At 36.5% G+C, this 22,092-nt stretch overlaps 4 protein-coding genes across 4 annotated transcripts in view; 2 read left to right on the forward strand and 2 right to left on the reverse strand.

The window, feature by feature from the left end:
- Positions 1 to 1,549, forward strand: part of LOC126756223 (mucin-5AC) — a 96,699-nt gene extending 95,150 nt beyond the window's left edge. The window contains exon 7 of the mRNA XM_050469123.1: positions 891 to 1,549. Coding sequence (XP_050325080.1) covers positions 891 to 946 — 56 coding nt within the window. The 3' untranslated portion in view covers positions 947 to 1,549. The remainder of the gene's footprint in view (positions 1 to 890) is intronic.
- Positions 1,550 to 1,628: 79 nt separating this feature from the next.
- Positions 1,629 to 6,692, forward strand: LOC126756255 (uncharacterized). The gene is made up of 2 exons (XM_050469199.1): positions 1,629 to 2,775; positions 6,508 to 6,692. The coding sequence occupies exons 1-2, from the start codon at positions 2,021 to 2,023 to the stop codon at positions 6,644 to 6,646; spliced, it is 894 nt and encodes a 297-aa protein (XP_050325156.1). The 5' UTR covers positions 1,629 to 2,020; the 3' UTR covers positions 6,647 to 6,692.
- Positions 6,693 to 10,998: 4,306 nt separating this feature from the next.
- LOC126756231 (general transcription factor 3C polypeptide 3) lies at positions 10,999 to 14,310 on the reverse strand. The gene is made up of 3 exons (XM_050469152.1): positions 13,386 to 14,310; positions 12,271 to 13,320; positions 10,999 to 12,208 (listed from the first exon to the last, which is right to left on the reverse strand). The coding sequence occupies exons 1-3, from the start codon at positions 14,205 to 14,207 to the stop codon at positions 11,297 to 11,299; spliced, it is 2,784 nt and encodes a 927-aa protein (XP_050325109.1). The 5' UTR covers positions 14,208 to 14,310; the 3' UTR covers positions 10,999 to 11,296.
- Positions 14,311 to 14,596: 286 nt separating this feature from the next.
- On the reverse strand, positions 14,597 to 17,592 carry LOC126756241 (DET1 homolog). Its single transcript, XM_050469172.1, has 3 exons — positions 16,380 to 17,592; positions 15,994 to 16,310; positions 14,597 to 15,727 (listed from the first exon to the last, which is right to left on the reverse strand). Exons 1-3 carry the CDS (start codon positions 17,400 to 17,402, stop codon positions 15,286 to 15,288), a joined length of 1,782 nt encoding a protein of 593 aa, XP_050325129.1. The 5' UTR covers positions 17,403 to 17,592; the 3' UTR covers positions 14,597 to 15,285.
- Positions 17,593 to 22,092: the final 4,500 nt, after the last annotated feature.

Consider the following 22,092-nt stretch of genomic DNA (forward strand, 5'->3'; position numbering starts at 1 on the left):
ATATATGTATATATATATATATATATATATTGCAGTGGTAAATAATGTTGATATATGATAACATTGAAGAAATTTTTCGAAAATTTTCGGAAGAAATTCTAACACACACACACGAGCAAGGAAGCTATCGCTTTTATTCTTATTCTCCATAGCCGTACTGTCATGCCATTGTGTATACGTTTTTCGGCTAGGAAAAAGAGCATCATTGGGAATCATTTTAGTATTACAAAAGGTGGCAGCAATCGCATTACAGAAATTAGTGCACAAAATACAGGACCAGCATAGTCATAATGGCAATTTTTAGCACCAACGTTCAGTGCGAAATTTGTAAAATGAGCCTTTCTCTATATCGATAACTTTTTTAATAATAAATTTTTAAAATAAATCGTTTGCAATAAACATAAATTTTTTAGTCACAAGTTTAATTATTTTTAACAAATTTTACCATTTCAACGTTTCATTAATTAAAAAATAGCATCATTACGGTACGTTTGAATTATGAAGAAATTTAAATATTAAATCAAAATACAATGTAATGTGAAACAATATAAAAAGTTTGTATTTTCATAAAAAAAGATAATTTAAATTTCATAAATAACAAATAATTGCTTCAAGTCATTTTTATGTTCTAACAAAAGCTGCAATTCTTAAAATTGCTTTTCATTAACAAGACTGAGCGGTAAACATGGCGTATACGCAACAAATATAAGCTTGAAATAATGCCAAACAACAGCAACTAATTATCGAAATAGTTATCGATCAAAACTTTAACCAACGATTAGAAGCGAAATTACAAAAAATAAAAAGCATAGCAGAGATTAATAAAAATGTCGTTATAATTTGAAATAAAAACAACTTTACTTTTCAACATTTTTTTCTATTCTTTACAGCCAAAACTGCTGCAAATAAATTTAAACGAAATCCCTTGAAACTTTTCAAGTTTTAAGCAACTCGAAAGAACAACAACTGCGTATGCTTATAAAGAATTAAAATATGTGGTATATTAATAATATACTCATACATATGCATACATTTTTTTATATAAGGAAAAAATAGTTAAGTGCTTATAATTACAATAAAATAATAAATAGAAATGTCACTGAAGTGAACTTCAAAAATATTGTACACTTATGAGAACCTATATTTGTACTAATATATAATAATAGTTGTTAAACATATATTAAAAAAATATTTATAATAAGTATACATATTTATACATATATGTATCATGTCTAAAATATTCAATAAATTGCTACTCACTCGCCTTCATGTCAACAAAACGCAATTTAATGTGCTTTAATACACAATTTACATACACTTAAACTTTATACGTAACATATCCAAAATGTCACAATAATTACTATATACATGCATATACATATATACATATATTAACATATTTTTAATCTTTTAGAGCATACTAATACATATTACAACACTAAAAAGGCAACGTAAACAAATATTATGTCAAAATTCATGTTCGTGCATGTGCAAAGAGCAGTTAGTGTTTATTGAGAATATGAAATGAATAAAATTAATGCTACAAATATGTTGTTGTTTTAATATATTTTGTAAAAGAAAAACTAATAATAATTTTAATTTAACACACAACGAGATAAGGACACAGAATAAAAGCCAACAATTGAGAAATAGTATGTCTTTTAAACAGCAAATATTGAAGGACAAATAATTGAGAGCAAAAAAAGTGTCAATATTTTATATGAGTATAAGTATTACACACAGGAAGCACTAATAAAAGTTCGGGAAATATCATGTGCTATAAAAAATTTGGAAACCCTTGTCTAAATATACATTTTCTTCATTTCTGCCACACTCTCGCACCGCTGTCATTCCAAACAATCATTCCATTTCAAATTATCAGTACTTCAGTTGAAAAGCAGTCATTCAAATTTTTATTTAGATCTCGAAAGCAAATGTTTGTTTTTCAGTTTTTGAAAATTATTTAACTATCGTGTGTATTGTAATTAAAAAAAATTCCAAATTCGAAAAAAAGTACGAAATGTTTGCGTCCGGCAGCAGAACGAAGAATATTATTGTGCGCCAGTCCATGACGCATCGACAACTACCCCTTTTAGCCACAGCCGCAGCAACAGCAACAATGACACAACGATCGGCGCGTCGCGTCAGCTCTACCGGTGAGGAAGCGCGCATTGGCGCTACACTTAGCGGACGCCAGTTACGTTCAAAATTCACAGAACGCAAGCCGACCTCTCTATCGGCCACGACAACAGCCGCAACAGCACAGGCGCGTAATCAATTGCAGACAAGCAACGCGAGCAACAGCAATCACCTGAATCTATACAAAACGAGCGCAGCAGCGGCTGCTGGCAATGCACAAGGCGATGGCCAAAAGGTAATGCGCGGTATACCGAGCAATACAGCAGCGCGCGCGACCGCACGCCAACGCAGAGAGGCTGCAGCTAAAGGTATCGATAACACCGTAAAGAAAATCGATCTTATGGAACAGATTATTAAAACGGAGATCGGTATACAAACCAATGAACCGGAAATACTTAATCATGATCTGATCATTGGCGATATAAAGTTGTTGCCGCCAACGGCTGGTTTGGTAGCAGAGATCGAACGTCAACGTAGTGAGATGAATAAGAAGCTTATGTTGAAAGCACAACGCAAATTTGAAGGGCATTCGGAGAAGCAGGAGGAACATTTGACCGATTTGAAGGAGTTCCTTGAGAAATCGGTAGTCACCAGACGTTTACGCAAGTCTAAACTCTCCATCGAAGTAGATAAGAAGTAAGTGAGGTTTTTACAATTTTAAACTTCTAAGTATGTTATATAGAACCCATAAGAAAGTACCGCTTCGAAATGCAGTCTCTTATCTAGATATAAGAACTGATAGCAGCTACTTGGCGGTACGCTAGAGATAGTGCCCACTTACTTTATTAAGTTATATAAGGGTTTTTAGAAGCGTAAACATTTCTAAAGGGATACTATCGAACCAGCAGTCAAAATAAACATACTTTTGTATGTGTTTGATATCTAAAACAATTTACTTTTGAAAACTGTCATGCAAAAGCTTAACATACAGGGAAAAAATAGAAAATGTATTCTAATTATTATTATTAATAATTAATTATTGCTTTTTTAACTTCAAATCACGTTTCATGATGGGTCACATTTCGGTCTTAACTTGTCTTCTTCTTTTTTGATACTACAACCGTGCTTCGTTCTGGGCCAAGAACACGAAACTTCGCTAATTGTCCTCATCCTCTGCGAGGTCACGTCAGCTATACATAACCAGGTGCAGACAGTGCACTATGCTCTTGGTCCTTCCATTGGATGCGTGGGTGCCCTTGCTTCCGTTGTCCACTCATGAGTTTCGAGACGAAGGATCTTTTCACTGAAGCATCAGCTTTCATGCAAACGACATGGCTTAACCAGCACATATTCTTGTCGGCGTGTAGCTCATACAGTTCGTGGTTTCATCTTCTTCGATACTCACCGCTCACGCGGACGGCTACAAAGATCTTGCGAAGGACAGTTCTCTTTAGTGCTTCCTGATCTCGGTCATCATCCATGTTTTGCGCCGTATAATAGGACGGCACTAGTAAGAGACTTATAGAGTGTAACTTTTGTTCGCGGAGAAAGGAACCTGCTTCTCAATTGCCTATCGAACCCAAAATACTACCTGTTGGCAAGAGTTATTCTGCCGTTGATCTCCAGGCTTGCAGAGTCCCTAACTTTTAAAATTTCAAACGTCATTTTGCATATCCGTATGAGATTCGCAGGGTATTTAGACCCTTAGGCAGCTCCTATCAGTGCTGTCGAAAGGAGCTTTGAATATTTGACGTATTGTAAAAATGTTGGTCTATGGTGGACTTGCCAGATCTAAAGCCACACTGATAAGGTCCAATAAGATTATTAACAATGGGATACAATATTGTCGAAGGAACAATATTAATAGAATTGATTCCGCGATAATTAGCGCAGACTGCAGAACCTCCCTTCTTGAGGATAGGGCAAAGTATACTCATATTCCAATCATTGGACATTTATTCATTCAAACAAATATGGAAAAAGATGGAATATGCACCTTAGAGATGTTTTCACCTAGTCGTGATCGAACAATGTTATCGTGGTCGATTGTTGGTGTGGGTTAGCAAACATCTTAAGCTCTTCCGGTATCATTTTTTCTTAGCTCCCGTCACAACCGGCTGCAAGATGCCTTTGTACGCAACGTTTTTCGATGACGAAGTCGACATTCATCATCTCCATTTTCTGCGTTGCCGCCGGTAGAAGGCTAACTTTTGCAACCGTCGATCCAAAGATGCCTTTTTTCTCTACCTTGGCACTGAAATCGCCGACCGTAATCTTAACATCGTGGCAATATATTAAGTAGCATACGTTTGGAAGGAAAAATTCAAAAATTTATGTTGCCAGACTCTTAAATGACCATAAAGAAGAAAACCTCCCAATTAACCGTTTTGTTTTTTTTTTTTATTTTGTCTACCCTACAAATTTTATTAAAAATAATATTAAGTACAAAATTATAAACAATATTTATGTTAAATAAATTATTTAAGAAATAAAAAATATACATACAGCTGTTGACAGCTAATTAGAAACGTTACATATTTTGAAGTAAATGATGTTATTTTCCAATAAATCACTTATGTAGTTTTACTGTTTTTCCCTCATTTTACTGAAACTTACGCTTAACTTAAACTCTAATAGTGCAAATTTTAATTAAAGATTTTTTTGAAGATTTTAACAAAAACATGGGCAATCAACGATTTGAGAGCGACAACTTAGAAATGAAAATATTTTATCAACAAAAAATAATGATATTAGAAAATCTTGCTGACTTTCAGTTCGTATTTTGTTACTTAACCCTTTTACTTTAATACTGCTTCACATCGATTCCGAATTTAAGTCTCGGACAACGCACTGGTGTAGCTTGCCATGTACCTACAGATTTTTTGACATCAACCTAAATATGTTCTGTTCAGACCACTCCAAAACATTCACGGAATTTTCAACAAAAAACTTTTGTATCAACTTTCCCGTATGCTTTGGATTGTTATTTTGTTGGAATTTCCATATAACAGGCAAATTCCTTCTTAGTCCATGGAAGAATGACATTTTTTAGAATGTCGACGTAATTCTCCTTTTTGAAAATTACATCAATCGTATGGAGCGGACCTACACCACTCCGAGAAAAACATTCCCACACCATGATTGATCATGCAACATGCTTCACTACGCGTGAAACATAGCGAGGATCAAATTCTTGATAGATTGGTCGGCATACCTTCGACCATCAAGATCTATGCGATTAATTTTAGCTACATCACTCCAAACAACATACTGCCATTGATTTGTTGTCCAAGATTAATAAGAGTTGGAAAAGTCTACGCCTTGTTTACTTTGAATTTTAGTCAGAAATGGTTTCCTGCGTGCTGCCCTACCGTGGAGTCCAAATTCGATCAAATGCCGGGAAATTGTTTTCTTGGATATTTGGACATTATATTCGTCTTGAGTTTTATGTAGAATGTCGGTGGAGCACTTTTTTGGGTCTCTTCGGGCGATGGTAGTAATTCAGCTGTCTATTTCTGTTGAAGTTTTTAAGGATTTTTCTTTGTGTGTAACATTGGAAATAGTTTTAAAATTCTGTATATGCTTAAGGGCATTGAAAACAATTTTTTTGACCTAATTCAAAATTTCTTTGACGTCTTTCCAGACTGACGAAGGTCAAAAATGTAACCAAGTAGGGCAGGTGTACAGCTGCAGCCTTTTCTCATTAAAAAACTTGAATAATACATTTTAATATATTTTAAGCCACAACTTTGAAACACATCCTTACCAGAAATCAGTAATATTATTAATAATTAATAGCACCAGAAGGATAAAATTCCTTTAAACAACTGTTTCTAATTAGCTGTCTCACTTCATTCACCTTCTATATCGTAACGCATTTACTATTTGGGTAAAAATTAAAATAACTTTAACTTCACAACTACAAAACAGAGTGGATTTAGTAGTAAATAGAGTAACACGAACAATGCAAGACTTTTAGGAATATAAATGCCGATTTATCAAAATTTTTTATCCTTATACTTATCAGCCACCTACAAAAAAGAGAGCGTTTCTAATTAGCTGTCAACAGCTGTATGTACATATGTATAAAAATGTATGTATGTATAAAAAAATATATAAGAAACATACATATATAAAAAAAAGATAAAAAATAAAAAAAAAAAAAAAAAAAAAAAAAAAAAAAAAAAAAAAAAAAAAAAAAAAAAAAATAAAAAAAAAATAATAAAAAAAAATAAAAATAAATAAAAATAAATAAAAAAAATGAAAAAAAAATAATAGAAATAGTTTAAATATAAAACAAGTGTACGAAAAAGAAAATTGTTTTCTTTATAAATTCCAAAAAATTCGATACCCTAGACTAGAATACCCCCTTAAATAATTAACTAAAAAATTTTAATATTTTTAACTCTCTTTTCACTCTTTCAACAGGCTTATAAACTCTATGGATGAAATACTAAACAAAGGCGTACCAAAAACTGAGTCCATTACAGATATTAAGGGGCGTATCAAGAAAAAGGAACAAGAATTACTAACACTTTTCGATACTGTCGAAAATTTGCAAATTTAATGTACATATTTAACCAATGCGTATGTACACAGAGACTGTATTTAAATAAAATTACGTGACTTAATTTGCGTTAATTTAAAATATCAAGTGCGGAATTTTTTTTACAATATTTTTATTAAAATTTTTTAAAAAATTTTTTATTATTAAATTCTTTTTTTATTATTATTATTACTTTTTTCAATTTTATTCTTCTTCTTAATTGGCGTAGACACCGCTTACGCGATTATAGCCGAGCTAACAACAGCGCGCCAGTCGTTTCTTTTTTTCGCTACGTGGCGGCAATTGGATATTTCCAGCGAAGCCAGGTCCTTCTCCACTTGGTCCTTCCAACTGAGTGGAGGTCTTCCTCTGCTTCCCCCGGCGGGTACTGCGTCGAATGCTTTCAGAGTTGCAGTGTTTTCGTCCATTCAGACAACATGACCTAGCCAGCGGAGCCGCTGTCTTTTAATTCGCTGAACTATGTAAATGTCGTCGTATATCTCATACAGCTCATCGTTCCATCGAATGCGATATTCGCCATGGCCAATGCGAAAAGGACCATAAATCTTTCGCAGAACTTTTCTCTCGAAAACTCGTAACGTCGACTCATCGGTTGCTGTCATCGTCCAAGCCTCTGCACCATATAGCAGGACGGGAATTATGAGCGACTTATAGAGTTTGGCTTTTGTTCGTCGAGAGAGGACTTAACTTTTCAATTGCCTACTCAGTCCGAAGTAGCACCTGTTGGCAAGAGTTATCCTGCGTTGGATTTCCAGGCTGACATTGTTGGTGTTGTTAATTCTGGTTCCTAAATAGACGAAATTATCTACAACTTCAAAGTTATGACTGTCAACAGTGACGTTCCCCCTGCGGGTAGGGGGGACCCCCTCAGGGTTCGGGGGGGAAACCGAATATGCCCGCTGCAAGGCATACCTGTCTTAAGAGGCGACTAAAAGCCAAATGCACTATGTCTGACAAGTACAGGTCTGTTTAGAATGTCAGTATGGTCTAATAAGTCGGAAAAGTGCTATAATATTAGCTTGAAATGATATTATATTCTTTAAATGGGTTTGCAATTATATAACAAACACTAGTTTATCAAGCGATAACAACACTCACACAGCCGGGTTCTTAAGAATTCCTAGGAGTTTTTAGGGGCTCGACTGGTAGTAGCTTAAGCGAAAGCTTGGGCTACAGGTCACACCAAAGACTATAACATGGTACCACGGGAGCAGTAGCCCCTGGAGTTCGCTTCAGTCTGCTCATTGGGTTTGGCCCTTTGGAGAGATTCGTGGTGGCTGTGGTTTAAACCTAAATGCAGGAAAGGCATTAGTCCAATGTGGAGTCGCACTGCGGCCGGGTGCCGGACCCAGATACGGCAGAGGTTTCAGATGGGCCCCGTACCCGACCAAGGTGGCTAGGGTGTTTCTTTTGATTTTCACCCTACCAATTGGAACCAAAGTATATGTGTGTGTGGCGTCACTCATGCCTTGGTTCTTCCAGCGTGTAGTGCGGGTGCACACACTTACACTTTGGGGCGCTGATCAACGCATTGTTTTGATCTATGTGTTTCTAGCAATAGAAAGCACCGTGGATTTGAGCCTCCTAAGGCTGATTCCCCTCGTGAACACATTGGATTCTGTCAACAGTGACGTGAGAGCCAAGTCGCGAGTGCGACGACTGTTTGTTTGATGACAGGAGATATTTCGTCTTGTCCTCGTTCACTGTCAGACCCATTTTCTGTGCTTCCTAGTCCAGCCTGGAGAAAGCAGAACTAACGGCGCGGGTGTTGAGGCCGATGATATCAATATCATCGGCATACGCCAGCAGCTGTACACTCTTATAGAAGATGGTACCTTCTCTATTTAGTTCTGCAGCTCGAACTATTTTCTCCAGAAGCAGATTTAAGAAGTCGCACGATAGGGAGTCGCCTTGTTTGAAACCTCGTTTGGTATCGAACGGCTCGGAGAGGTCCTTCCCGATCCTGACGGAGCTTTTCGTGTTGCTCAACGTCAGTTTACACAGCCGCATTAGTTTTGCGGGGATACCAAATTCAGATGTCGCGGCATAAAGGCAGCTCCTTTTCGTGCTGTCGAAAGCAACTTTGAAATCGACAAAGAGATGGTGTGTGTCGATTCTCCTTTCACAGGTCTTTTCCAAGATTTGGCGCATTGTGAATATCTGGTCGGTGGTTGATTTTCCAGGTCTAAAGCCACACTGATAAGGTCCAATCAGTTTGTTGACAGTGGGCTTTAATCTTTCACACAATACGCTCGATAGAACCTTATATGCGATGTTGAGGAGGCTAATCCCACGGTAGTTGGCGCAGATTGTGGGGTCTCCCAATGGATTGGGCATAGCACACTTAAATTCCAATCGTTGGGCATGCTTTCGTCCGACCATATTTTACAAAGAAGCTGATGCATGCTCCTTATCAGTTCTTCGCCGCCGTGTTTGAATAGCTCGGCCGGCAACCGTCGGCCCCTGCCGCTTTGTTGTTCTTCAGGCGGGCAATTGCTATTCGAACTTCTTCATGGTCGGGCAATGGAACGTCTGCTCCATCGTCATCGATTGGGAAATCGGGTTCGCCTTCTCCTGGCGTTTTACTTTCACTGCCATTCAGTAGGGTGGAGAAGTGTTCCCTCCATAATTTAAATATGCTCAGGGCAGTGACTAGATCACCTTTGGGTGTTCTACAAGGGTATGCTCCGGTTTTGAAACCTTCTGCAAGCCGCCGCATTTTTTCGTAGAATTTTCGAGCATTACCCCAGTCGGCCAGCTTATGAAGCTCTTCGTACTCACGCATTTCGGCCTCTTTCTTTTTCTGTCTGCAAATGCGTCTCGCTTCACTCTTCAACTCTCGGTATCTATCCCATCCCGCACGTGTTGTGGTCGATCGTAACGTTGCGAGATAGGCAGTCTGTTTTCTCTCCGCTGCGACACGGCACTCCTCCTCCTTTCCGGAAACCGTCCCACAGTTCCCTTATACAGAGTTGTTGACGAGTGCTCTCAGAGAGCAGGAGTGCAAGTCGAGTAGTAAATCGTTCGGCTGTCTGTTGTGATTGCAGCTTCTCGTCGTCGAACCTGCCTTGTGTTTGTTGACGTGCGTTTTTGGCTGCACAGAGGCGGGTGCGAATATTGGCTGCAACAAGATAGTGGTCAGAGTCGATGTTAGGGACCTCGGAGCGTACGCACGTCTAGAACACTGGAGACGTGTCTTCCGTCTATCACAACATGATCGATCTGGTTGGTGGCTTTTCGATCCGGAGACAGCCAGGTAGCTTGATGAATCTTCTTGTGCTGGAATCTATTACTACAGATAACCATATTTCGGGCTCCGGCGAAGTCGATCAGCCTCAACCCATTTGGGGATGTTTCGTCGTCGGAGGCTGAATTTACCGACCGTAGTGCCAAATATACCTTCTTTGCCCACCCTGGCGTTAAAGTCGCCAAGCACGATTTTGACATCGTGGCGGGGGCAGCTCTCATAAGCGCGTTCCAAGCGCTCATAGAAGGCATCTTTGGTCACATCGTCCTTCTCTTCCGTCGGGGCGTGGGCGCAAATCAGGGATATGTTGAAGAACCTCGCTTTGATGCGGACTGTGGCTAGACGTTCATTCACCGGAGTGAATGATAGTACTCGGCGACGGAGTCTCTCTCCCACCACGAATTCAACACCAAACTTGCGCTCCTTTATATGGCCACTGTAGTAAATGTCACAAGGACCTACTCGTCTCTGTCCTTGTCCCGTCCATCGCATTTCTTGGACGGCGGTGATGTCAGCTTTTATTTTTGCGAGGACATCAACCAGCTGGGCAGCGGCACCTTCCCAATTAAGGGTCCGCACATTCCAGGTGCATGCCCTTATATCGTAGTCCTTATTTCGTTTGCCATGGTCGTCATCAAAAGGGGGGGTCTCTCATCCGAGGCAGTTGGTAATCGTTCATTGGGGGAGCTTTTTACGTGGCGGGTCCCAAACCCAGCGCACAACCCTATGTAGGGGATGTTTCGCCTTCTCACTTTAGCTCGCCTTCGAACGGATGTTCTTAGGCTACCTAGAGGATACTTGGTCAAAGACCGGAAGTTGTGAGCTGCTTGAGCCATGTGTAAAAGAATCGTTTCTGGCCATCAGAGAACTTTCTTCACTTGCGTGAACTTCTACAAATGACTCCATCCTCCATCCTTTATTACAATTTTTATTTTTTTTATTTTATTTTATTTATTCCAATTTTTGGATTAACATTTTTTTTAGAATAAATTTATTAAATTTTTTTTGTTTAATTATTTTTATTAAATATTTTTTAATGCGAAATTCTTTTTGTTTATTATTTTCTTTAATTTTTTGAATTCAATTTTTTTATTAAAATTGCTAATTTTATGTATTCATAAAAAATTATATTTAATATATGTATGTATGTCAAACAAATTTTCAAAACTGAATTACAGAATTGAAATACAGAATTGTTGAAAACATTTTTTATGGTCAACGCCTTGAACATATGTACTTACACATACATACATATTATCCCACAAGGCAACGTCGCTAAATTCAATCGAGATTCTGCTGTGACATTTAAGAATTTAAACAATTCAAATTTAGTTATTATGGCTTGGGAACACTCTGATTTGCTTATCCACATCCGCAAATTTAACGCTTATTTCTTACATAGTTCATACAACACAATACTCATAGAGATATTGTCGCGCTTTGCGTAAATTCCCCGCAGCCTTATAGATCAGATGTAGATTGTAAGCAATTTCTTGCCGCAAACCCAAATACTCTTCATGCTCATCAATCAAAGGATGTTGAGCGGCCAAACCACGCTCGTAATACTCCACGGCTAGGTGCACTAGGCCAGCCTGTTGATAAATGCGCCCAAAATTATAACAAATTTCTTGTTCAACAGCACTGCATGTAGCATTTGTTTCTTTTTTCGATGTTGATGCTTCAGCTACAGTGCCGGTGGTTGTAGAGCCAACCTTCCATTCAACGCCTGCACGCAGTGTAGCATACTTTTGGGCGAAAGCAATGGACTGCGCAACGGCAGCAGTTTTACGTAATACTTTACGTTGCAATGACAATTGATTGAAGATCACGGCAATGCAGAGCGCATGTATCGGTGTTTGTTGTTCTTTAAACAATGGCACATAGATATTTAATGCATATTTGTACGAACAACAAAATAGATGATAGTGAGCTAAGAAAATACGCAATTGACGTTCCGTGGGATGACGCTGTACGAGACGCCGCACATAACGATGATAACGTAAATCTTGACCCTTTTGCACCAGCAATGAAAGTAAATTCCATAGGGCGATATTATGTGGACTCTTCGAAATCAACTCACGCAAATAGGAGAACGCAATGGCGCAATTGTCATTGAAGTAACAGGCGAGTATTATGATACGTTCCAATTCGATATGGTAGGCCGTGAAACGCTTTGTGGTCACCATGCCAAAACAGATACGTTCAATGCAACTGAATTTACGTTGTTCGTAGGCGACACGTATCAACTCGAGGAATAGTCGAAATTCATCTTGTATAGTGAGATCGGAATTCTCCTGCGGTACTTTAAGATATTCCTATCAAATCGAAAATAGCAGTCATTAACGAATGATGCTGAGACTTACAAATTTATTCTTACCTGCAATGCTTTGTCCGTATCCTCTGTGATATTTCGCATTTGCAATATAACCTTGAGACCTTCTGCATTGTAAAAACTGCCTCCATTCGCCGCAGCGAGCATTTCATCACGATTGCGCAATTTAATTGAATGTCGCGCCAAGAGCACATAGCCGACTTCGAGGAATTCGTCAATCTCACCGATTTGCTGCAACATTACACAACGTTCATAAAGCAAACGCGCATTTAGTGGTTGTCCATCGCATTCACCCGATTGTTCAAGCGCTTTCACCGCTTCCAAGTGACGTCCCTGTTGTTTGAGTAGTGCCGACAATGTGAACTTAGCCTCATAGCAAAATGGTGCCAACTCAACAACACGCGTATAACTTTCTATTGCCTCATTGGTGCGATTCAAATTACGCAAACATTCGGCTTGACGTAGCCAAACAAAAGCCGGACACTCGATCGTGTCGCCATCTGTTATTGGGCGTAGCAATTCTATAGCTTCTGCATATTTGTGCTCTTGCATTAGTGCCTCCGCAATGTCAATATACAAATCTAAGCGATCATCTGTCAAGGGGATGTGCTCGTGTACATTTTGTATAAGATAACCTAGCAAATGATGTGCATGCAAGTGTATTAAACTTACACATAGTTTGGCACGAAAATCGGGTACAAAATCATCAGGTATGACACAAAAGAAAATCAGTTCTAAATTTCTTTCTTGCTCTGTTTCCAATTCGAGTGAGGTGCGCGCGCGTAAACAACGTAAAACTTTTGCATATCCCTTGTTGAAAATGAGTAGATCCATGTACAGATTGAGATCTTCAAGTGTAAAACGATCACCACAAATTTGATAAGCGCTTTCCATAGCTTCAAGCGCAATGGCGTGTTTTGAAATACCATGAAAATGGTGTGCAACATTTTTGGCTGTCGTCAGACAAAGCTCCGATTCAGAGCGTGGTACGTGTGGTAACATCTTTAAATATGTCAACATAGCTCTTTGTGTTTCGTTCATCAATTCCAGCAAACGTGCTTTACGCAAACGCAAATCGTAGTCTCTGGGCATTGCCTTACGGGGTTAAAATTAATTTATACTAATAAAAATAAATTCAACAAAAAACAAGAAGTACATACTTTTATTGCTTTGGTATAAAATATACGCGCACGTTGTAAATTACCCTGTGCAATATGGAATTCCGATATACGTATCCATAGATCACGATCATGTGGATTCAAATGTGCCGCCAGTGTTAAAAAATACAAATGTTTTTCAGTATTTCGTGTTTCATATATTTCCGCCAGCGTAAAAAATGGCTCCGGAGCTAGTGGATTCTGTCGTATAATTTCCAAGCATATTTTTTCTGCGATATCAATTTGCCCACGTGCAAAACTTAAATTCGCCTCACCCATTAGACCCTGTAGCGCTGCATTAAGTACAGTACGCCGCCTGGGTATGCTAGGTCCAGTACTGCTACCGGTACTTTCTGTCCTACTGCGCCAATTTGGTTCACTTAAATCGGTATCCACCGTTTTGTGTTCCATAAAAGCGTAATCATTGTGACGTTTTGCAGACGCTTGCTGGGATGTAGATTGTTCCACATCAGTAATATACTTCTGTTGTTCTTGCGCTTCCAGTTCGAATTTATCGACATCATATTCTTCTTCTTCGCCTGGCTCAAGTTTCGTGTAACAGTCGGGAAATTCTACTTCGCCACTCACAAAACGCTTTATCAGAGCAGCTTCACCTTCACCACCTATTACAGTTGAACTTTCACTATGCTTTGCTAAAGGAACCGCATCACTCCCACAAATATTTGTGCTACTCGTCGGTTTACAATCATCAGGTGCTATGATGTCCAGTACCTTTAATGGTTGCGTTTCTTTGAATTCTGACAATTCCGATTCGCTTACATCATTGCTAGAAAGCTCTTCAACCAAAAACGCATTCACATCCATTTTTAAATTTATGATTTCTCTGTTTAAAGCGTCGTAAAATCTAATTTGTCGATATAAACATTCAGAAGAAAAAAACTTCACGCGGAATCAAATGCAATTTGTTTATTATAGAACAGCTGTTTTACCAGTGCGGCCACCCAAAATAACACATTTAGGGCATCTTCAGACAGGGACACTTTTGTTAAGGCAACTTGTAGTTTTTTGTAAAGCGCGCGAAAAGGAAAGACGAAGGAAATCTGGTTGTTCATATTAGGACAACACGCTTTGTGCAGAAAATGTATATTTACAAATATTTAAAAGTCTACATACAAAGTAAAAACCATTAATGAGCAACCACAATTTTCACAGCTAACCCCAACTAAGTTTCGCGCATATTTAACTTCTAGAAATCCGTCTCCTTGCAATTAAACAGTTAAATTGCGATATTTTATATTCTCCATACGTGTTTTTAATTAGTTTTGTATAAAATTAGAGTATTTTATATCGTTGGAAGATAAGATTTTGGACATTTTACAACATTTCAGTATAAAAGTTTTAGTTTTACATATGTTTGTATATTCCACAACTTTTCTTTACAATTATCAAAAATAAGACATACATACATATTTACATATTAATAAATTTTTGCTGTAAAATATATTGAAAATACATATAAAAATTACTAGACGTTATATAAAATCTTTGTAGAGAACCATTTCGACATGTAAGGCAAATCGCTTTCAAAACCCTATTTTAATTTGTTTTAGATGAATTGACAGTAAGTTTCACTTAAACTATTTTTATTACTAATTTTAATACTAATTATTGTCATTGTCAATTTTTTTTTTTAAAATACGTTGAAAGAACTAAGTATTTAGTTTGTTCATCACATATTACAATTACATTTATTATTTTAGGTATTATTTAAAACATTTTTATTACCTATTTATCAACTAATTAAAGTCATTGTCAATTGGTTAAAATTTTCAGCTAATTGTACTATTTTTCTTTTAAAGAGTTGCAAAAAACTAAATATTAGTTTTTCAAACTTTTTGTTTACATCACATATTGCATTTATAATGTGGAAGACATCAAAAATTTAATTATAAGTATGAAAGATTGGACACAAATCTGGCCATATATCATATTTCAGTACTCTTGGTCCGGGTTTTACAATAACTGTTTCAGAAAATATATGAAAATTAAAGACGTAAGAACTAACTCCAACTTGTTGGATACTTATTGCAAACGGTTCGTATGGATGAAAAACAAATGAGGCGAGGAGCTTTTGTTTATTTCTAGCTAAATGTGATGTCTCCAAAATTAAACGAAATTTCAAAACGTTTGTATACCGATCTCTAAAAAGTATTGGATTTGGATTGAAAATCTTTGGAACCTCCAGTGCAGTTATACTCCGATCATCATAGTCAAACATGTTGAAGTTAAAATAGGGCGAACAGCAGGCACCTTGCGCATTAAATGGAAGATTGCTATTGAGCCGCATTGCAGCTTTCTTCACATCACCGCTCGACTGAAAGGCGCTAATGGAATAAAATAATGTACAAATATAATTAGCAATACTGTTTTAGTTCTAAAATTTCATACTTCAGCTAAACTAATATAAACCGCAATTTTACTGTTATTATTTAGTAAAGATTCTGTTCACCTTTGTTTCTTATCAAATTGCTACTGTACAAACAATTAATTTAATTTACCGCTACTGCTATGTTAGTGCCTATTACTAAACTATATTCGGGATTTTTAATACTTTAATTTTTTGTTTTTTTTCACATGAATAAATACGCACCAATTAAATGCGTTCTGAAAATACGGGTTATTGCCACATGATGCTGGTGGTCTCCCAGTTTGTGCCGAACGTACATTACGAAAATAATCGTAATAGTGTCGTTGCAAATAGATTAATTCCGTTGAGTTATCACGATAGATTTTAAATACTGAATCTTCTGATATTGAATAAAATACAAATAATTTGAAATTAGGCTTGTGTGAAGTATAGTTTTCATTAGCGGCATCATATGACGTTGATCTTTTTGGGATTTCGTATCGTAATAGCAGGGTGTCTTCATCAACAAGTTGCAGTTTCGCAATAAACATTTCTTCATACTATAAAAATAATGAATATTTCAAAGTAAACGTAAATAAAATACAAAAGTTATTTCATTTGAAACTTACAACTTTAAAGTTTTTATAAAATATACGCAATTTTGCAAGTCTTTCAATTTCATTGCTTATAGCTTCTTTGTACAAGTATGACAAGCAATGTTGCTTTAATGGTGAAAATATTCCTTTAATAAACGGCTCTGGCACACCGTTTGTTTGTAACTCATGTTCCAGATCTTCTCTTCTCGTTGTTTCCTGTTCTCTATTAACTTGATATTTTATATAAAATTTGCCTTCACGTACTTCCAATACGTCAATACATTGCCGGCACCGCGATAATATTGCAATTGTGTTACCAGCAATTGAGACACCATAATTATGCGATAAAAACACATAATCACGTAATCTATATACATCACTTATAACACCCTTATGTAAGTCTATCAAATGAAATGCGAAATCAAAGATGTCAGAATCATCAAATACATCGGGAAAATTCAAATAATATTCGCGGGGAATATTAATATGAGCCGCTATATTTTTGGTCGCTATCAATACATAACGTCCCTCATCAATGAAAATGCTAAATTCACGATGTAATTGCCAATCAGTTTGATTATCAGGAAATATTGGTATTGTCCAAAGTAGTGGAAACAATTGTTTAGCAAGTAATACACCAGTTTGATCCGTAGCTGACACCACATCGTCCACTATACCGTATAAAGCATGTTGAACTCTTCCAACGCCAATATATTTATATACGCATAAACAATTGTGTTCAACGGAGAAACTTAGTAGCAGCTTGCCATCAGGTGTGAATTTACGTATAAAACCTAGTGTTGATCCAACATTCAATATACTTAAATTGGGTGTAAAGCTTTTGTAAAACTCCTGCTCATGCGTTAATACAGGCATAGAACCACGTCTGTTATATCGGTTAAAACCAGATTCGCGGTCCCAAATGTGATGTTGCAAATTTTGTGACAATTCACGTTCCGTAAACCATGACAGCCGCGTTTCCCTAGAGCAAGGTGGTGTATTAACTTCAAGTAGAAAATCATTAAGCCCTACAGTAGCTCGAAGTAATGTTTCCATAATATCGCAGTTTTAGATGGCTGACACACACTCTATATATTTCTCGATAATAAACACTGATAATTTAGTGATTATAATTTCTGGATATAACGTTCTGTCAATTCGTAATATGTATATTACAAATATTTTCGCAATTCCCGAAATATAAAACAGTTCTATGCTGTTACACAAAATAAAAAAAGTTCGCAATCAACATATGTTCGTTTCTTTTAAGTGATTTGTTGTAGCACGATAAGACATTGAAAAATTAATCGATATATTTTAACTCTGGTCGATTAATGGTCAGAAGAACCGGTTAACAAATATACAACTACCGGAAACTTCAATACGTTAAAGACATTTGTTTAAAAATAATCCCAGACGCTAAAAAGGCGTAAAAGATCAATAAAATTCCATGCGCATACAACTCCCTTGCTTTGCGTGATAGTTCATATTGAAACAACGAAGGGAAGAAGCTCAAAGCAATTGTCTGGCGCAAAGCGAAGCAAAAGTTTTATGTGAATTGGCCACAAGACCATTAACAGTAACTTTAACGTATAATTTTAGAAAAAGGGCCATATAACTTTTTTCGCTTTTAAATAAGTTAATTTAATTATGTTATATTATTTTTGTTTCTTAGATATGAAATATTTCTTTTTAATTAAAAATATAAATTTGATTTTAAAAAATATATGTGACGTCATAAATAATTTCAGTTGTTGCAAAGAAATTCAACATAAATTGTCTGCTACTCGACACTTCTATCCACGATATCTATGTATGTTGTTTGTGCGCTGCATTCTTATTAAAAAATATGCAATAACAAAGTTTGCGATCTTCAATGCTTCGAAATATGTATGTATGTATATGGAAAAGATTTTAGACAAGTTTTCTTTATTGCAACTCAGTCAGCATTTTTTGGTTCTTTATTTATTTTCATTTTATACTATTAGGAGAAATATTCCTACTGTCTTTAAATTACCTACAAAGTGCTGAACACATAGAGCGCGACAGACTGCAAGCCACATCTGTCAAATATTAAAATACACACGTTCTTATGGACACAGTTATGTAGTTGTGCAGCTGCCTCAATAACTGTGTCCCTAAGAACGTAAGTATTCTAATATTTGACAGATGTCGTTTGCAGTCTGTCGCGCTCATTGTGTTCAGCACTTAACTCAGAATGCACTGTATAACACCTAATATAATTCCTAACGACCCAGCGCCACGACCAACCACAATGTTATATTCGGTGCTGTCTGAGCGTAGTGAAGCGTTAATGGTCGTGTAATGTAAACTAACACAATGAAATCCGATCGGATAACTACGCCAACTCCTATGCCCCATCTAAGTAAATAAGCGGGATAGTACATATATAATAATATGTATACGTATGTATATACATATGTATATAATATGTAATAATTAGAATAAGATTGTTTATATTCCAAAATAGTTGATCCATTTTACAAGTTTTAATGTATAAAATTCGACTGATAACAACCGCGCTGGTGGCACAGCACTGGTCACTATTTTAAAATTTATCAAAACTCCTTACTTTGTTATCCATAACCATATTAGTTTATCTTGTCAATTTTAATGAATTACAATTTTAAAATTTAAGTGATTTGTTGTAGCAATATTATTTAATATTTCGCAATAAATATTTCTTTTTAACTGAAAGTTTAAGTTTATAGCTCAACCTGTGAAATTGTTTGGGGGATTCCCCTTATTTACATACAGCAAGATATTATATTATTCTATGTAAATTTTGTACAGACATACCTATTCAAATGTAAACCAAAAAAATAAGGAAGGGGTCGGATCAGATGCAGCTGAACGTTATACATATACATACGCTCACAATTCGTAAGAATGGAAAAAGTGGTAACAAGGGTTAAAAAACTTTATAATAAACAAGTTAGGAAGCGCGAAGTTTGGGTGTAACCGAACATTTTATACTATACTTATGTATCTTGTATGGTTTCTGCAAAAGGATCCGAACATAAAGTGCTTGGAGAAAAGTTCGATGTGTTCCTTAACCGGGAGCATACGGGCCTCGCTATATAAGTGACGTCAGGAGACATCAAGAGCCATACTATTTTACTTCGGAGTAGAGTGTTCTGACACGTTTGAAGCTTCTTGGTCTGCGTTTCACTGCATCCATGCGACCATATCGGTGCGATGTAGTTTAAGACCGCCCGGCCGATTGCCTTGTATGATGCCAACAACGTTTCTTTGTCCTTTTTACATGAGCTACCAGCTAAAGGCTTGGGGAAATTGTTGCGGCTCTGTACTTTGGCAGTTATCGCGATTGTATGAGGAGCAAAAGATATTTTAGCAAAATTAACTGAGCTATGTTGGACAAACTATAGTGTAATGCCGGAAATACGTCAATTTAGTCTACGATTTGCCCAAGTACCGTATACTCCTTATAATGGTTTTCGTCACTTTAATAAATCTTATGCCGAATATGTCGCTTCTCGAGATTATAACATACCCTACATAGTGATTTCCGTCTTTCCAGTTGACTTTAAACCGTTTAGGTTGGTAAAAATTTGTGATACAATATGTATTAAATTTAACATCTACGATTGAGCTTATGTCACATATTTCTCATTGGAGGATGCTTTTAATATAACTTTGGTTGGCGCGAAGTAAAATATGGAAAAAGTGATTTAAAAATTGGCAAAATATGTGGTCCCGTTCCTTAATAGAAACGCTGATAACAAGACCTCCCAGCAACTCCTCATATAATGTGAAAATGGATAAAATCGAAAGTTAACCCCGCCATATAACGGTTAAGTTGAAAACTACCAAAAGTATAATTACTCACAATAGAAACACTTTGGAAACATAAGGACTTTCAGTAAATTCAAAATTGTTCAGAAGGGTTTGTTAGAAATCGATGCAAAAAATGTTCATGATCTTTGATGATCTTTTCCTATAACTCATTGATTATTCGCCGAATTTCATACATAAGTATAAATTAAGAAAAAAACCAACCGGATATTGTATTTAAATTCTCCGCATAAATAATATTCCAAAAAAATATATTTTGGTATGTTGGTAGGACTGTCTTTAATTACTGTGGCAAATGTGAGCACAATCTGTCAACCAGTTTGTTTACAGCAACCTCAATAGTGTGCTGCTATTTTTACAATGGATCAAAATATCGAACAAAGAATTTATCTCAAAGTTTCTTTCTATGTTGGAAAGGGCTTACGGTGATTCAGTATTATCAAAAACAAAAGCCTACGAGTTCTACAAAGCTTTCAAAGGCCGTCGAGATCGCTGAAAACATCCTGGACGACAACCGACATATTCAACTGATGAAAATATTGAAAAAGTGAAGGGCGTGGTGCTTGAAAATCGTCCGGCAAGTATTAGAGAGATGGCAAGAGAGCTCGACATCTCTCGCGAGTCCGTTCAAATGATTTTGGTGGATATTTGGGGTATGAAACGCCTTCTTGTTCGACTCGTTCCGAAAAAGCTGAATTTTTTTGAAAAAGAATATCGTAAAGAGATCTCTTTCGACATGCTTTAGGGTGTGAATTCCAAATGTAATTTCCATCTGATTCTTTCATTTTACACTGAAGGTGACTGAACAAAGCTTTGCAAAATTAGAGCATTCAAAGCGTGCTATCTAACCACAACTTATTAAGTCTCATATAACGAATATGTGAAACACAAAGCATATTTCTGATTTTTTACGATAAATAAAGATCGCTCTGTGGAGTAAGTTAACTTCATCTCTTCTTGTTAATCATGTGCCCTTGTGTAAAAAATAGGATATAATCAACAGTTTGTCTAGCCCCATATATATGTACATACTATATGTATGTACATACCTAATACAAAAACTTACGAAATCCGATTGACTTTACATTACATTTCCCAACGCGCAAAGGACCATAAATCTTTCGCAGAACCTTTCTCTCGAAAACTTGTAATGTCGACTCATCAGTTGGCAAGAGTTATTCTGCGTTGATTTTCGAGGCTGACATTGTTGTTGCTGTTATGCTGGTTCCAAGATAGACGAAATTATGTACAACTTCAAAGTTATGACTGTCAGTGAGGTGTTTGTTTGATGAGAGGAGATATTTTGTCTTGCCTTCGTTCACTGCCCAGACCCATTTGCTTTGTTTCCTTATCCAGTCTGAAGAAAGCAGAATAGTCCAGTCACTATACGAGTAAGTTCACCTCGGAATTCGTTATACCCATTTATATGGCTGTAAATACTTGTATATTGACACCCTAAAGTTGTCTCAAAACCTACATATGGTAGGTATACCCTACCATACAAGTATTTGCAGACATATAAATGGGTATATCGAATTCCGAGATTCTTACCTAATTTAAGCTTAAATGACTGGACTAGAACTAACGGCGCGGTTGTTGAGGCCAATGATATCAATATCACCTTTGGACTTTTCAAATAGAAATATTTATAATATAATATGCTACTTTGCAGTCAAGCTTAGCCCTTAGTTACTTGTTACTTAGTTACTTAGTTTTGATAATTCCCGAAAATCTTTAAATCATTTTACATTCCGCCCGCCTGCTCTTCTATAAATTACTAGCGTTATGCCTACGAGAACTTGTGCCCATTTCAAGTCAGTGGATGAATTCTGGAAAAAACATATTTGAAATCTCATATAACGGTTAATTACTAAAAAGAGGAATAACTTTAATGATGACAGTCTTTCTA

This window comes from Bactrocera neohumeralis, chromosome 4 (assembly GCF_024586455.1).
Source record: "Bactrocera neohumeralis isolate Rockhampton chromosome 4, APGP_CSIRO_Bneo_wtdbg2-racon-allhic-juicebox.fasta_v2, whole genome shotgun sequence".
Taxonomy (NCBI): domain Eukaryota; kingdom Metazoa; phylum Arthropoda; class Insecta; order Diptera; family Tephritidae; genus Bactrocera; species Bactrocera neohumeralis.